The sequence below is a fragment of the Culex quinquefasciatus genome, chromosome 1 (assembly GCF_015732765.1).
Source record: "Culex quinquefasciatus strain JHB chromosome 1, VPISU_Cqui_1.0_pri_paternal, whole genome shotgun sequence".
Taxonomy (NCBI): domain Eukaryota; kingdom Metazoa; phylum Arthropoda; class Insecta; order Diptera; family Culicidae; genus Culex; species Culex quinquefasciatus.
In genome coordinates this window covers 6,521,809-6,538,712 of record NC_051861.1, presented here as the reverse complement: position 1 = coordinate 6,538,712, position 16,904 = coordinate 6,521,809, and the positions used below count along the sequence as shown (strand labels likewise).

General features: G+C 36.3%; 1 protein-coding gene across 1 annotated transcript; it reads right to left on the bottom strand.

Annotated features, from left to right (window-relative positions):
* Positions 1 to 884: 884 nt before the first annotated feature.
* On the bottom strand, positions 885 to 7,437 carry LOC6036769 (E3 ubiquitin-protein ligase arkadia-B). The gene is made up of 2 exons (XM_001846716.2): positions 6,393 to 7,437; positions 885 to 1,228 (listed from the first exon to the last, which is right to left on the bottom strand). Exons 1-2 carry the CDS (start codon positions 7,338 to 7,340, stop codon positions 998 to 1,000), a joined length of 1,179 nt encoding a protein of 392 aa, XP_001846768.2. The 5' UTR covers positions 7,341 to 7,437; the 3' UTR covers positions 885 to 997.
* Between the last annotated feature and the right edge of the window lie 9,467 nt (positions 7,438 to 16,904).

The window sequence follows — 16,904 nt, the reverse complement described above, 5'->3', positions numbered from 1 at the left end:
ATGTAATGATAGATAAAAATTATGATTTCTATACCATGACATGTTCGATGTGCATATCAACTTGTTCTTAGTACAGAAATAAAAAGCATGTTTTTTTTTTCAACAGATATCGGTTTATTGATAATAGTTTTTAAAAAAATAGATAGGTCACACAGAGCATACAAACCTAGCAACAACATGTACAATAGTCGGTAAGCTTTCGTAATACTAACACAAATGTTTAAATAAACCCAGTAGCATAGACATTGCCCGGCCAACTAACTGCTATTGTTATGGTTTCGTATCGATGTAAATTTTTCCAGCACAAAACACAAATAAATATCAGTCAAATGCTTTGAACTGAATGGGGAGCAAAAAAATCCACGATTTTTTTTTGCGTTCGCCTCTGTCCATAAATTTTTTCTGACTTGTCTGCGGCACGAGGAAGGAAGCCGCGCAACGCGCATAAAAATATGAGCCAAAGCAAACATATCACGTGTCCACCTGTGGGCGCTCAGTTCTCTTCCCCGGCCCACCCAACAAAACCCACGTCTGGTGCAGAAAAAAATAATAATTGGAAAGCAATAAATTAACAACTTGCGGGGCTTGGCGGCAACTCATTCAACGAGAAGCAGCAGTAGTAGGCTTGGTTTGCCAAGTGGTGCAAAAAAAAAACATTTACATGCAAGTTAACAAGCTTTGTTCCCTTTGGCGCCGGCGTTTGGACTTTTGCTACTCTGAATTTACCGCTCTGCCCTAAAGGTGCGGTGGTTTCCTATCATTTCGATGCTTTTTTTTTGTTTCACTGCAACTGTTTTAATGCAAATTTGCATTTTTGCATGTTTGTTCTCTTGTTTTTATCATTGCATTTCTTTTTTTTTCGGATAGCTCCCCGGGCAGAAAAGTGTAAACAAACTTCAACAACTGTTCAAACTCGGTTCAATTTACAGCAAAAGTTGTAAATTTCCCCCCGCTCATTAATTACCTTACAAAGAACATTAATTTAATTAAAATCCATCTACTCCGGGATGGTCACGCTGCCGACGCCGACAGTCCGCGGGGCTTTATACTTATGGTAGATGGTCTTGACGACCGGTACCTTGACCGGGTAGGGCTGCGGGATGTGCACCGGGATGTGCTTCTCGACCGGATACGGGACGGGCTTCTCGATCGGGATGGGCACGCGCTTCTCCACCGGGTACGGGACGATCTTTTCGATCGGGATGGTAATCTCGCGAATTACGGGTACCTTTTGGGGAAGAGAGGGAATAAGTTTGGATTTTAACGCCTCAGGTCACATTTGAAAGGTGATATTTTGGTGTATTTTTTTACGTGAGATATTTTAAAAATGGAAGTTTTTTTAAATTAGAATGTTTGGTTTTAAGAGCTCTTAAAGTAATTCAAAAATCGGTTTGCTTTAAAATTAGGTGCTTAATTACTACGCAAAATAAAATGTTATATCTTCGGAAAAGTTGATTGGTTTGTCATGCCTAACAATTGTCCTGAAGAGCAAACAAAATCCCAAAAATATTCCCCTATCTAGAATTTCAAAATCATCTGAGTCTTGAACTACCCCAATTTTCAACCAAGCCATAAGTTGCACCTTTTTATTTTAACAACTCGTCTTAAGGTACCAAAACAACTTTACTTTTCACTGTTTATTCTAGATCTCACTTAAAGATGCGGAAATCTGGCCTAGTAAAGATATACCTAGTAAAGATATTATGAAAAAATATTTTGATTGTCACTCAATTCGACGATATTTTGAAAACTAATGCCCTTATTTTTCAATGTCAGAAATAAATATTCGTGATTTTTTTTCACTTCAAAACTAATATTTTAGGAATTTTGAGAACATTTCAAAGTGACTTCAAACGTTTTTTAGCCTTTTGAGAAAAAATCAGATTAGTTTTAAATAAGTAATGAGAATACCAATGTTGTACACCAAAATTTGTCAATGGGTAAAGCAAATTTCCAATCATCCAATCCAAGGCCATATTTCCCAATGAAATGATCGAATTGAAAATGTAAAAGAAAACTAGAGATTTTTTATTTTTTCAAAATATCTTTTTAATGGATGGGTACTTTTCAAATAGTAAGTTTAGACTTTTGAGAAAAATAAGTGTATTTTTGCTATTTTTAATGGCACAACTTCAAAAATTCTAAAAATTCTAAACAAACCGGCTCCGTGGCTTAATGGTTACGGCTTCTGCCTCCCAAGCAGAAGGTTCAGGGATCAAATCCCGGTCGGTACCTTTGAAATTTGGAATCAGGAATTTGAATATAATAATAATAAAAACTTAAATGAATCAGGTGGGATTCGAACTCACACCTTTGGATTGGTGGTGGTCTGGGACGCTAAGCAGTCGGCCATCAGAAGGTTTACACTCTAGCAGTGAATTGATCCGTAGTGTTGAAACATGTTATCTCTTCTTCTCATATTATTAAATACGCGCTGATCCCTGATTTGCCTGAGGGGATTGGAAGTCTAAATATAGATCGAGTTTCCTTCAGATGCTTGCTTCTATGTTTAGGCGGGGCCGAACAATGCCCAGCGACCTCGGAATTGGACCGCAAGGAGCTCTGTCATTCTGAAATGGGTCGTTGGAAGCAGCGCGAGGGCTATCACCACCTAATACCCGGGACTGAGATAAGCTGTATCAGCATTCGGTATGTACACAGTCTGATACAAATTATACTTTCCCATAATTTCGCTACCGGTTAGCGGGTATTGGATTGGGCCACACACACACACACACACACACACACACACACACACACACACACACACACACAACTTCAAAAATTCTAAACAAACCCAAAAACAGCTCATCCGTTATAAATCAAAGGTTAATTTGAAACTGTAATTTTTCCCCTGCATACCAAAAAAAGCAATGTGGGAAAGTTTTTCAAAATCGTTTCTTTATTATAATATGTTTATGAATGTTTTTTTATGTTAAAATACATAACGAAATAAGGGGGTTCCAAGCGAGTTTAATTTGTTTACCGAAACACCAAAATTGAAATGAAATTCAATACTCGAGAAACATAATTTCGAATATTTCAATAGCTCTTTCGTATAGACAGGACATTGACTCAAATTTGTATTGAGAAACAAATGATGAGTGAAATTTGGACACTCAAATCAATTAAAAAACAATTTTTGGATATGTAGAGAATTGCATCAATGTAAATCAAATGAATTTTACCGTTAACTAGGGTAATTGTATTACGGATAGCAATTTTTAGAACACTTGAAAGCACTTTCAAGTACTGTTTGACTGTTTGACCTTAAGTTAAAGTGAAAATTTTGTTTGAAAAAAAAAATCCAAATTTTAGTGAAAATGTGAAATGAACATAAATTAATTTAAAAAATAATGCCTGCATTTTATTTTTGAAATTATTTTTTAATTTTGAAAAAACGCTTCAAAGGTTATATTTATTCATTAAAAAATCCAAAACATGCAACGTTCAAAAATAGATAACTTAAAATTTTGTATTGTGGAAATATAATGTTAAATACACAGAAAAAAAAAGTTGAATTTTGGAATGTTGAAAATTTGGTAGGTTGAATATTACCTCTTTTTTTGAGTAATATTACATAAAAAATGTGTAAAAATTTGAACCTGATGAATATTCATCAAAAACTGATGAAAATTCATCATTTTCTGTGGTAAAATTTAACATTTAACTTTTCCTGATGAATATTACCATAATTTTTTTCTGTGTATGTATTTTTAAAAATAGTTATTTTCTGCTCAACCATTGCATTATTCGTATCTTAGCCGGTGGCATCAAAAACATCAGGAAATCTCATTTCTTTTTACAAATCTATATTAAAATAACAAATGTTATACTACAGAAGGATGGCATATAAGACAACTCGACATTTTTGAAGTTGATGTCAGTAAATGCTTCAGTTTCGTAAATTTATTATGGATTTGGGCTTCCTGAACAGACTCCAATGGACATAATTTAATTTCAGTGAATTTCCAGCCAATAAATAAAATAGTAAAATTCGGGTAAAAATGGTATGAAGCATTGAAAAATCTGGAGTAACCATGCGCACTCCCTTATTGTCAGTATCCTCACATATAAATATCACCTTCAAATAAGACGATTCCATACTGTTTATACCGTCAGTGGGGTTGACTATTGGTCAAAAAACGATACACCTTTCGTAATTTTTTATAAAAAAAAAACATTTTAAATAACATCGGAGATCTTTTATCGTGAAATTCGCGATCAGAAACGTAAAATTCGTGAAATTTGGAAATTTCCGTAAAAATCCCGTGGATTTTTTTAAATCGTTACTTACATTAACACATCTCAACAAATATTGCATTCAAAAAGCTTTTTTATATAAATTATATAAGTTGAAAAGCTTAGTTTTAAAAATTGAAGTATGGAAAACATACATTTACACAACATTGTAATAAGATTTACCCTGAATAACATGATAAAGTAAATAAGAAAAGTAGATAAATTGTAGATACAAAAAAGCATTTAGAGATCCCAATTTGTAGCAAAATTGTATTTTATCATTTAAAAAAAACTTACTAAATTAAATCATGGTTTCATACCCTGTAAAAATTTCTCGACTACCAATTTATTTTGATGGTCAAATTACAAAAGAAATAAATTGACTTAAAATTGGTTGATTCAAGATGTATTTTTTTGTGTAAAAATCTGGCCTTTTAAGAGGCAGTATTTGTAGATTCTGCTCGGTTTGTTCTAGAGGTCGTATCGAGGTGCTCCGATTTGGATGAAACTTTCAGGGTTTGTTTGTCTATACATGAGATGAACTCATGCCAAATATGAGCCCTCTACGACAAAGGGAAGTGGGGTAAAACGGGCATTGAAGTTTGAGGTCCAAAAAACATGAAAAATCTTAAAACTGCTCGCATTTCCGTAAAACTTCATCAATTCCAACTCTCTTAGATGCATTCGAATGGTCTTTTGAAGCCCTTCAAAATGTGCTATAGACATCCAGGATTGGTTTGATTTTTTCTCATAGCTTTTGCAAATTACTGTTAAAAATGGATTTTTTTAAAACCTTAATAACTTTTCCCAACAGCCTCCAACACCCAAAAACTAACGTTGTAAAATGTTTGTTCTAGAAAAATCGTCAAACTATGAGAAGAACTGCGATTGGCCAAAAAATTAATAACGTAGGCTTATAGTCCATGAAATTCCCTAACTTTTGACCTACAGGAGTATGGGTGTTGGAGGCTGTTGGGAAAAGTTATTAAGGTTTTAATAAAATCCATTTTTAACAGTAATTTGCAAAAGCTATGAGAAAAAGTCAAACCAATCCTGGATGTCTATAGCACATTTTGAAGGGCTTCAAAAGACCATTCGAATGCATCTAAGAGAGTTGGAATTGATGAAGTTTTACGGAAATGCGAGCAATTTTAAGATTTTTCATGTTTTTTGGACCTCAAAATTCAATGCCCGTTTTACCCCACTTTCCTTTGTCGTAGAGGGCTCATATTTGGCATGAGTTCATCTCATGTATAGACAAACAAACCCTGAAAGTTTCATCCAAATCGGAGCACCTCGATACGACCTGTTTCACATCGGTGAAAAACTCGCTCTTAAGAATAATTAAGATTTTTCCTGAGCCCCGTGAAATTTGTCTTTGTGTAAATAAGAAACTTTAAGATTTGATTTGTTGTTCAATTTTAAAGATGTTGTCATAGGGGAAATATACCCATTTTAATCACTATAAGCCATTCGACCAATTCTCATCACTTTTGCCGTTTTCCGCTATCAAATCAACATTTCCAGATGCATCAACAATGGAGAGTTGCTTGCTCACTTTTATTTGAGCTATTTATTACTTTTGAACAGTCAAAAACACTGTATAAAAGCTGTAATTCATGATCAAAGTGCTGATAGGCCGATAATAGAAATAGGCTGAGAAAGGGCATAGTCCCGTGAAATTTGTCTAAGTGTAAATAAGAAATTTTAAGATTTGATTTGTTGTTCAATTTTAAAGATGTTGTCATAGGTTTTATTTTTACATTTTGTTTTTTGAACTTATGAAGCTAGAGAACTTGTTTTGCATGGCTTTTGAAAAGTGTGTTTCCCATATTTTACTCTAAATGTTCGCTTTAGTTCTATTCGGATGATAATTTCATGTTAAGATCATACGTTCATAACTAAAAAGAACAAATAAATTTTGAAACAAGGTTGGTGGCAAATTGACTGCTAAATGAAAAATATCATAAATTGTAGTATAAACAGTACTTTCTGTAACTTTTTCAAGGTTATTTTAACATTTTTTCACTTCCACGTTTTGAGTTTTGGAATTAAAGTCCCCGTGAAAATTGCAGTTTTGAGCGTGAAAAATCAAGCCTAGACATCACCTTAAAAAATGTCGACTTGTGAAACTATTGAACGAAACTCACCGCCACGGGTTGCGACACGGGAACGTGAACCGGGTAGGGCTGCGGCACCGGCACCAGCACCGGATGCGGAATCTGGATCTTGACCTCCGTCGGCACGGGTACGTGGATCTTCTTCACGTACGGAATCGGCTCGGGCCTCTCCACTTCGATGTGCTGCGCAATCGGGACTGCCCGAGCCTTGGTGTGGACCACCTTCGGGGGCGTGTACGGGATGCTTTCGTAGTAGTCTTCCTCGTCACTGTTGCTGGGACCACTTGGGCCACTATTTCCGGTATAGCTGTTGCCACTGCTGGATCCAACGTACTTGACACTGCTTGAAGGCGGCGCATGGTGATCCTTGGTCGCGTGGATGATACTGTACGACTGCAGAATCGGGATAATCGGCTTGCGTTTGCTTCCGCTGTTGCTGCTGCTGCTGCTACTGTAGTATGCCGAACTGCTGTGTCCGTAGTTGTGGTTGCCACCACGTTCGTCACTGTCCTCGTCGCTACTTCCGGAATCGTAGCTGAGGCTGGGACTCTTCAGGCTGTGGCCATGCCGCGTTGAGGTCGTGTACGAGGTCATGAACCCCGGCGATGTTCCCGACCCGTGGGATGAAGACGACGAAGAGTGATGATGGTTGTTATGGTTATGATGGTTATGGTTATGACCTCCTACAAGGTCTCTGTAACTCGCCGAACTGTCCGGATCCAGGTCATCGTCGCCGAGGATCTGGCTCAGATCAACGGGTTTCTTCGACAGCGTATACTCCTTCTGTCCAGGTTCCACTGAAAAGTAGTACTTTCCCAGGATCCTCGCTGGATCCGGTTCCGGAATGGGGTCACCACGAGTCACTAGCGTCCCAAGTCCCAGAATCAACACAATCACTAAACACCACCCATCACTTCCCGGGGCGAACCCAATGGGCCGTTTCAGCCCAACCGAACCAAACACTTGGAATTGCAGCATTGTAGTAACTTGCAGGTGTTTACATCGGCTTTAAACCCTCTTTTTTGAACACGCACTTTGTAACGCGACTTCTTCCGATCAGCTCGACTACCGTTGATTTTTTTTTTTTTTGGTTCGTATTCGTTTGTTTGAAGAGCTGTTGACGGGGCGGCGTACGATCGACGAATAAACAACCGCATTTCAACGAACCCATCATTTATAAGGAAAGAAAGGGTAAAAACTGTGTTGCAGGCTAGGCCGGGCGCGCCATGGAAGCAAATGGTCCAATTACCGAGGAGCCCTTCGTTGGTTTTGGCTAGGGCCCCAGTATCGTTTGACGGTTGTTGGAAGAAGAGATCACATAACAAGGCGCCGCACAAAACGGTGGCCGGAGTTGACTCCAGCAATTGGTAATTTGCACGAAAGAAAATTACAAAGCAAGGTGCAAGGTTTCATGAGAACGAGCTATTTATTACGTATTAATATTTTGTATAATGTCATTTTACGAGGGTGCTACAGCCTACAACTTACTTGTAGGCGCAAATGGTTGTGTTTACAAGTTATTTTTAAACTTGTTGGGCTTATTGTGGTACCGATGCGTGATGCAGTTTTTCCTGGTAACCCAGAAACGCACCCTGTTATTGGAGGTATCGATTATCGCACCACGAGCGAACCCAAGAAACAATTTGTTACTTCTGTGGCGGACGTAAGAGGCTGCGATAATCATGTTGTATTATAAAAAAAAACATCATTATCTTGCTGGTTTCATAATAACATATTTATGACCGATTTTTTTTTTTTTTTTTTGTTAAACATTTTATTGAACAAGTGCCCAATTGAATAGCTAACCCTTTACTGCCCTACTATTCGAAATTTTGCCACTTTTGCTGGAAACGGATAATATTGACATTTTTTTAAAGAAATTTTGTAATTCATTAGAAATTGATCTGATCTTGATTATGAAGAAAATTTTGCAACAAAATTGACTGCTTTAAAAAAAATCATATAATTTGAATAAAATTAATAAATTTTACATACATACAATTGATTTTAAACTTGCCTCTGTAACCAGTTTGAATGAATGTGATGAAGATTAACATTGACACATGAAAGTTGAAATAAAAAAAAATGAATACCGTAATCTGGGCCGAATCGGGACTTCAGGCTACAGCATAGGGACAGCAGTTTTTAAAGCACTTAAAGCTATTAAATTTGGAAATGGATGTACACATTTTGTTGGTCTGAGTCTGTTCTAACCAAAACCAAACAGAAAATCATAGGACCGATTCTTAGCACTTGTTTACCAAGCAGTCATTTTTTTCAAGTTGAACTTTGGATGGTTCTGATAACTTTCCATGTTTTCCAACTATTTTAACCAAACAAAAAAAACATATTTCCACACCAAAGTCTCTTTTTACAACATATCTGTGAGCAAAGTTGTAAAATGTATAAACGCTGAAAATTTTTAATTTTACCAACTTTTTCAAATAATTGCTCAAATTAATGCATGAAATTTTATAGTAAAATGACTCTTTTATAAGCCTTCTTGTTGACAGAAGCAGATTCTGTAGATATACAATCATAGAGGACATTCAAAGAGGAAGTACACCATATTCTTTTTTAAGTCACCTTTTTTTAACGATTCTCGATTTACACTACTTTTTTTAAGTCATGACTTAAAATGAGAATGTCTATGACTTCAATTGAGAATATGACTTAAATTAAGAATCATTGGGATTTCGTAATTTGTCGGAGAATTTTCAAAATGTATCAGTTGTATTTTGTTTAGTTATGTTATAAAAAACATTTTAGCATGGTTTTGGAACACCTGGGATGTTCTAGTCCATCCGAAACTTCCGGAAAATTTATGCAACAGGCTTACCAAATAATCAAGTCGAAACTTCAAAAGTTTGACCACCGTTCCTACCCAGACTACTTCAGTGAGTGTGGCAGGCTACAGTACATTGTTCTAACAACTTATTGGGATGATCTGGGTCATCCAAGGACTCACTGGAGTTAAGATCTGTGGGTCTACCGCCGTAACAAGCCAGAGGTCGACGGTTTTTGACCCCGGAACATATCCGCATAGCTTCAGTGAGTATTGTAGACTACTTTTCTGATGAGTTGGGATGTCCTGGGTCATCCAAGGACTCACTGAAGTTAAGATCTGTAGGTCTACCGCCGTAACAAGCCAGAGGTCGACGGTTTTTGACCCCGGAACATATCCGCATAGCTTCAGTGAGTATTGTAGACTACTTTTCTGATGAGTTGGGATGTCCTGGGTCATCCAAGGACTCACTGAAGTTAAGATCTGTAGGTCTACCGCCGTAACAAGCCAGAGGTCGACGGTTTTTGACCCCGGAACATATCCGCATAGCTTCAGTGAGTATTGTAGACTACTTTTCTGATGAGTTGGGATGTCCTGGGTCATCCAAGGACTCACTGAAGTTAAGCTCTGTGGGTCTACTGCCGTAACAAGCCAGAGGTCGACGGTTTTTGACCCCGGAACATATCCGCATAGCTTCAGTGAGTATGGTAGACTACTTTGCTGATGTGTTGGGCTGACTTGGGTCATCCAAGGTCTCCTTGGAGTTAAGATCTGGTGGTGCGGGTATGTTCCGGGGTCAAAAACCGTCGTTTGCTGGAATGAATCTTATTGGATTTTTAATGTACTCTCCAAATTTGAATAAATATTGATACCTATTCCCACAGAATTTAAAGTTATCAGCAAAAAACTGAAAACATATGCGTACAAACGTTGTCCCGTCACGAAAGAATCGGTCAAAATATTGTGCTCCAACATGGTTAAAACTGCTGTCCCAATTCACCCCATGTGTTCCGATTGACCCCAGTTTACGGTAAATATCATGCAGCAGATATGATTTCCATGACTAATATTTTTTCAAAATCAAGTCTAACTTGTATCAGTTAAATTACTGTTAATAACAATCAAACAACTATTAAAATCGACGTTATCTGTACCCAAAGAAAATCAACAAATCGCCTATGATATTGATACAAATTACACCTATTCCAGAATCAACACGTACCTAAGCGGTCAATACTGTTGCTACTCGACTGTTGCTGCAAGTCGAAGCCAACGATAATTATCATTACTCCGACCGTCCATCAACACAACACGCCAAACTCCAACGAAAATCGAAACGATAGCAATCTATAAAACTGTGGCACGACAGCGGAACAAATCACTCCCCTCGAATCAGTGTGGCACGCGAATCGACAGCCAAATTGAGGAACTTTGGTGTGCGAAAAAAGGTACTTTAAAAAAAGAATCACTTAAGTAAAGCGATTAAAGCAAAAGGTAAAATTGAGACAAAGTGTAACATAAAAGTAACACTCGAACAATATTAAGTGCTACTGAAACACAGCAATTCAATCGAATGAAAAAGACTACTCGAAAACGCAGCAAAGTGAATTCCTGCACTCTCACACTACACGAAAGTGGATTATTTCTGCGTGGTCGAGCGAGAACAGCAAACTTTGTTATTCCCCGCGATGAGAGTGGAAACTCGATTGCCAATTTTGGACGGCACTGGCATCGTCATCGTTTGCGCGTGCATCGCGTATCACACATCGTGAAAACAAACTGAAGTTTTTGAAAAATGAATTGAACGTTTGGAGTAATCCACTGTGAAGTGAGAAATATCATTGCAGGTTTGTCAATAAAAAATTTAACGGTCACTTTCAATTCTCGGAAACTCACCACAAAACAATTGAATTCACCTCTGCTGATGTTTGCACGTTTGACAGTTGCTTGAAACTGAATTCAATTCCGTATATAACGCGTGATCATAACTAGATGGCTCCAGTGAGAAATTAGTCTGCTTTTTTTACTTTTTATCAAATAACTTTAACATGTCAAACAATTATTTCAATACTTTTTCAGAACCCAAAATAACCCCTCCTCTCTGTCAATTTTCGCCCGCTGCAACTGCCGATTTTTAGTTAATTAAAAACTGTTCACTCGTTTGCATCGTTCAGCGCTTCCTTTCGCCGGTGCCTGGTTCCGGCCATTTTTTCTTCTTCCAAAAATGAAACCAGAGTTCCCAGTTTTTTTTCTTTTTTGGAAATTTTTCGGAAGTCACACAAAAAAATCCTCAAAAAATACACCGTTTTCAGTTTCTCGTTGATTGCTGTATCGTTCGTCGTTTTTCACCGCGCGCGCTCGTTTTGTGGCTTCATGGTTTGCAAAAAAAAGCACTTTTGGTCAGTTTTGTTTTTTTTTTCGCCTGAAGTTCTTGACGATTGCCGTCCATTTTGCCTGCTCGAACGCGCGAAAATAAAAAAAAAAACTGTTGCGAAGCTGGGAGTAGTTTCGGCAGTAAGTGTGTTTGGAAACAAGGTTTGAACAAGCGATTGGTCATGAGGCAAAGTGATTTTGTCGTTTTAAAAATACTCAAATTAGTGGTTAAAATAAAACTTAAACAAAACTTTAAATTATTAAATTTCACGAGTTTCATCAGTCTTCGATCAACACTATGTTTCTTAAACAGCAGCAAATATAAAAGTTTCATTCTAATGGTGTAAAATTTCAGACAATTTCAGAAATGCTGCTCATAACCTGTGATTACAAAGCAAACAGTTTTGTAACGAAAATGTTTCCAGTTTCACATTAAAATCATAGAGAGCAAAGTGGGATATGCCCACAGACAAACAGAGTTAGCTTTGAAAAAAAAACCGTTTTTGTGAAACATCGGAAAAGAGACGCAAATCATTCAATCAACAATGTTACATATTTGAACAACAACACATTCGATCTAAAAAAAAACAGCAAAAATCTTTAAAAGAAAAATCAAAAGCATTTTATAAACGAAACTTAATTCACCTTAAGGTAGTTGGTGTCTTCCTCACATTCATAGAGTGAATACATCTAGTCAGAATTGCATCATCCCTCAACCTTTTAGATGCGGTGGAAATGTCTTTTGATAACTCATCCAGCGATGGGTTGCATGACAGATCCGGACAACGTTTTCATCAAAATATCTAAGATGCGGACTCTAAAAAGTGTATAAATAAGAATGAATTACTTATAACTTTTGATAGGGCTGCCAGATCTTCATCTTTTAGATGCGTGGGAAAGGTCTTGTGATTACCCATTTAACAAAGAATCCGAACAACGTCTTCTTCAAAATATTTGAGATCCGGCCTCCAAACATTATTCAACTTAGAGTTTTTTTTTACCAAATTTTCAACTGCTGAACAGTTTGGCAAACTGAACATTACCGAATTCGGTAAAAAATTACAAAAATTCGGTAATGAAGTTCATTGTTGTTCATCGTATAACCGATATTCGGTAAAATTTTGTTCATGTTGACAGAAGGATTACCGATCTAAACTTTACCGATTTTCAACTACCGAATTCGGTAAAATAAAATGTGTGTATGAATAACACTTGGTGGAACCGTGGTGTAGGGGTAAGCGTGGTTGCCTCTCACCCAGTCGGCTTGGGTTTGATCCCAGACGGTCCCGGTGACATTTTTCGAGACGAGGTCCTGCCTCGGTGGAGTCGCTGGTAGGCAGTTGGACTAATAATCCAAAGGTCGTCAGTTCGAATCCCGGGGTAAATGGAAGCTTAGGTGTAAAAAGCGGTTTGCAATTGCCTCAACAATCAAGCCTTCGGACACCTAGTTTCGAGTAGGAATCTCGCAATCGAGAACGCCAAGGCAATGCTGTAGAGCGAATTTGATTTTGATTTTATGAATAACACTTAAGTGCTTATAACATTTGATAGGGTTGTCAGATCATCAGTGTTCTGGACTCATTATGAAGGTCTTTTAAATACCTTTCAAAATATACATAACATTACGGGTTTTTTTTTAAATACAAACTCTTACATAGCTTTTGAAGTACTTTACTAAACTTCATAATATTCAATTGGGTTTTATGAGACCAAAACGGACAAAATTGGTCAAAATGCTAAAAAAAATTATGTACAGTTTTGGTTGCTACCTTTGGTATATGAGACGCCCCTTGCAAATAATAAAAATTACGAAAATATAGTTTTCAATTGTGCCCATTCGGCTCTAAATTTTCAACCGATGATTTCTTGGAATTGATTGAAAATTTTTGAATGTTATATAGTGAAACACGTGCGATGTTTACTCAACCTTTTGAAAAAAAAAAAAATATGATTTTTAAATTACGACTTTTCACCCGAAAATCGATCAGAAAATTCCATCTCAACATACAGATTTTCAAATATTTGTATGACATTTGTCTATGGACAACCCCGAATTAGCAGAGAGACTGTATGGAGAAACCAATCTTGCAAATGGCTTATTTGGACCTAAGGAATTAATGGACGAAGTTTTTTTTATCATTTTTTTTAAATTGTGTTAAAAAAACCTCAAGCATGTGGTGTAATGTTAACCTTCAGATTAAAAAAATTTGCAAGTTGAAATAATTACAAGTCTCCTTCCAAGCAAAATATTCCCTTAAAATAAAAAAGGCAATTTCCGTTTAAATAACATCTGTTTTTTCCTTATTGTTTCGCATGGATTTATTTAGAGACCATCCATAAACTACGTGGACACTTTATTGGGAATGTCCTTTCATTAGGTTTGACCAAAATTTAGAATATACCCAGAATCCAGGGCTGTCTCATTGTTCCCCACTAATTTTAGCCCATGGGTAACAATGAGACACTTTGATTTTTCTTCATTAAACATTTCAAAATTCATGTAAATCTTTCAAAACATGAATTGAAAGTGATTTTTGGAATATTTATAGAGTTTTAACTTCATTTAACCAAACATAAAATGTTATTTGGTATAAATAAATGGATTTTACAAAATTTAAATACTTTTTAGTATAACTTTTGTTAATTTAAGTTTCATGTTGGCAAAATTGCTCTAAAATGCTCAAGGCAAGTCACCTGTAATGGAACAACACAAAAACATGATGTTTTACTAGAAAAGTATTGATTTTCGTTGAGTGTCTCATTGTTCCCCAGCTGTCTCATTGTTCCTGCCAAGTGCGTCTACAATGAGACAGTTGAATAACTCTGGCTGTAGATGTCGGATCGATCTCATATTTTGGTCAATGTTAGAATACACTAAAAGAAAGAAAATGCAACAAAAAGCTCATTAAATCATGCTGATGAAAAAAAAAATAGAAAAATCGTTGAAAGTTGAAAACCAAAAGTGTCTCATTGATGACTACCCTACCCTTAAGAGCGAGTCCACGAACAGGGCATAAATAATATAAAATAAATATAGTTAAAAATAAAAAAAATATAGTTAAAAAAAATGAGATGCTGCTTTTTTCTGGTGTCATCTAGTATCCTTGGAAACGAACTTGAATTTCAATAAATGTGAATCGAAGATTTTTTTTAACTTTCATTTTTTAAAGGGTTAAAATGGATGAAAACAAACATTTTTATGCATGTTTCTATTGTGAAATTGTCTCAGGAACACGAATATGATAAAATTATCATCAGAAAATGGGATCTAAGGGGTCCCCCGAGCAAAAATTTACAACCAAAAAATTTACTAAAAGTAAAAGTGTCTATTTAATATGTTAAACAGCCTTACCCAAAGCGTTCTTAGTCTCAGATGGTAGTCCCAGATGTCCCCTACAAGCTGCAGGTCGAACCGAGTTGATATCTGGATGGAACACTTTTTTATTTGAGTTTGAAAATTGTGCTATTTTTTCACTAAAATGTCAATAACTCCCTTTAGATTTAACCAATCGGGGTGCTCTATCCTGCATTTTGTTGCATTTTTAAGCCCTTTCAGATGCATTTTGAATTTTTAAATTAAATTGAATTTTGCCCAAGTTACAGCCTTTTTACGATTTTTGACGTTTTTGAACCTTCAAACTTTGTGTCCCGATTTGCCCCACTTCCCGTTGACCTAGATAGCTCATATTTTGGCCAGATGCTAGTTTTATATGTACAAACAACCCCTGAAAATTTCAGGCAGATTGGTGAGGTCGATGCGAGATGGGTATGCTTTGCTCGTGGACTCGCTCTTAAATGATTTTTAAAACAAAACAAAAAAACTTTCATTGTAAAACTGATTGTACATTATAGTTTGACCGGAATACAATTTGAGCATATTAAATTGCAGAATTTGTAAAATATTACAAAAAATCTACTGAATAGTTTGGAGATTTTGGAAAATATATATCCTTTTGTCCGATTAAACTTTAGTGTTTATAGAAAAGAGATCATACCAAGACCGATGGTTTCCTAGAGCATCTTCTCGTTTTAATTTTTATTTTTTGCCAATCAAATAATTTATAAAAGTCCAATGTAAAATAACTTATAAAATCACACAATTCATAAAAAAAAACTTTTCATCCAAATTTTGTAAAAGAGCGAAAAAACCGTTCAAAGAGCGGCTCTTGTTAATGAACGAACGAAAATGAGCGGCTCCTAAAAAAGAGCGATTTTGCCCAACTCTAGTCAAAACAAACAAAAAACTTTTTTGCATGGATCGTGGACAATCACCATACCCTCTCCCCCTAATGTGTCCACGTGGTTTATGGATGGTCCCTAATCAACCAATTGAGTTCTAAAATTAAACTTAGATTACTGATGTTATTATTCATAACGATAAAGCTTAATGTCCTGCGTACAATGACCCTTTGTACGGATTTAAAATGGATTTTTAATTCAATTTTCAAAAGTTAACTTCGCGGCTCTTCTTGACAGAAATGGTCCTACTTGACAGTTCTTTCGAAGAGGACCATAGTTGATCCATCGTAAAATCGTCGTCGGTAAAATGTTGTCTTGTCATTTTTATTTTTTTTTTCAGCGTTGAAATGAAAAAAAGTGATAACAAAGGGTTTTTAATAGTAGTTTATGCAACAAGTTGCAAAAAGAGGATTTTTTCAGCACGAGTCGTACATTTATCCAACGAGGTTCACCGAGTTGGATAAATACGACGAGTGCTGAAAAAATCAAGTTTTGCAACGAGTTCCATACAACATTTTTTGCAATTCCGAAAAACACCCATTGAGTGAAATTTTATGTCAAATTTCCATGTATTTCGTCAATAAATCGTTTAAATCAAAAAAAAATTGAAAAGTGTTACATTTCGAAACAAGTGCTGAAAAGTTCAACTTTTCAGCACCCATTTCAGTGCTGAAAAGTAGAACTTTTCAGCATTTATTTTGAAAAGTGTTGCTATTCGATTCTGTTATGATTGGTACAGAAAAGTAGGCTATTTCGTCGTTCAAGAATGACAGAAAAAGTAAGTAGTTTCACGACGGAATTGCAAAAAAAAAATTTCGCCTTTTGTACATAAAAACTGCCATAGCGCTTTAGGACCCTATTGTTTCAGCTTGGAGGGGTAATCTAGAGGGGTAAGCGGGAGGGCAACCTTACACCACCGAACATACAATGAAAAGTCGATTTACGAAAACTTAGAGAACAAACAATATCATATATCACTGAACGTTTCTTTTAAGTTTAAATTACCGTAGTGACAAATTTTTCCATAGTGGCCATTTTAGTTTGATACATTTGAAACGGAAACTAACGTCTGTTTGTCTTTGGTACCCGGCACTGCCATTTTAGAGTGCTGGTCTCATTAAGGGAAAAACTCCCGTCAGCGCCCG

Coding starts and splice junctions, on each gene's coding strand:
- LOC6036769 (XM_001846716.2), bottom strand. CDS start 7,340: ATGCTGCAATTCCAAGTGTTTGGTTCGGTTGGGCTGAAACGGCCCATT. Junction 1,229..6,392: donor CCGTGTCGCAACCCGTGGCG/GTGAGTTTCGTT, acceptor CTTCCCCAAAAG/GTACCCGTAATTCGCGAGAT.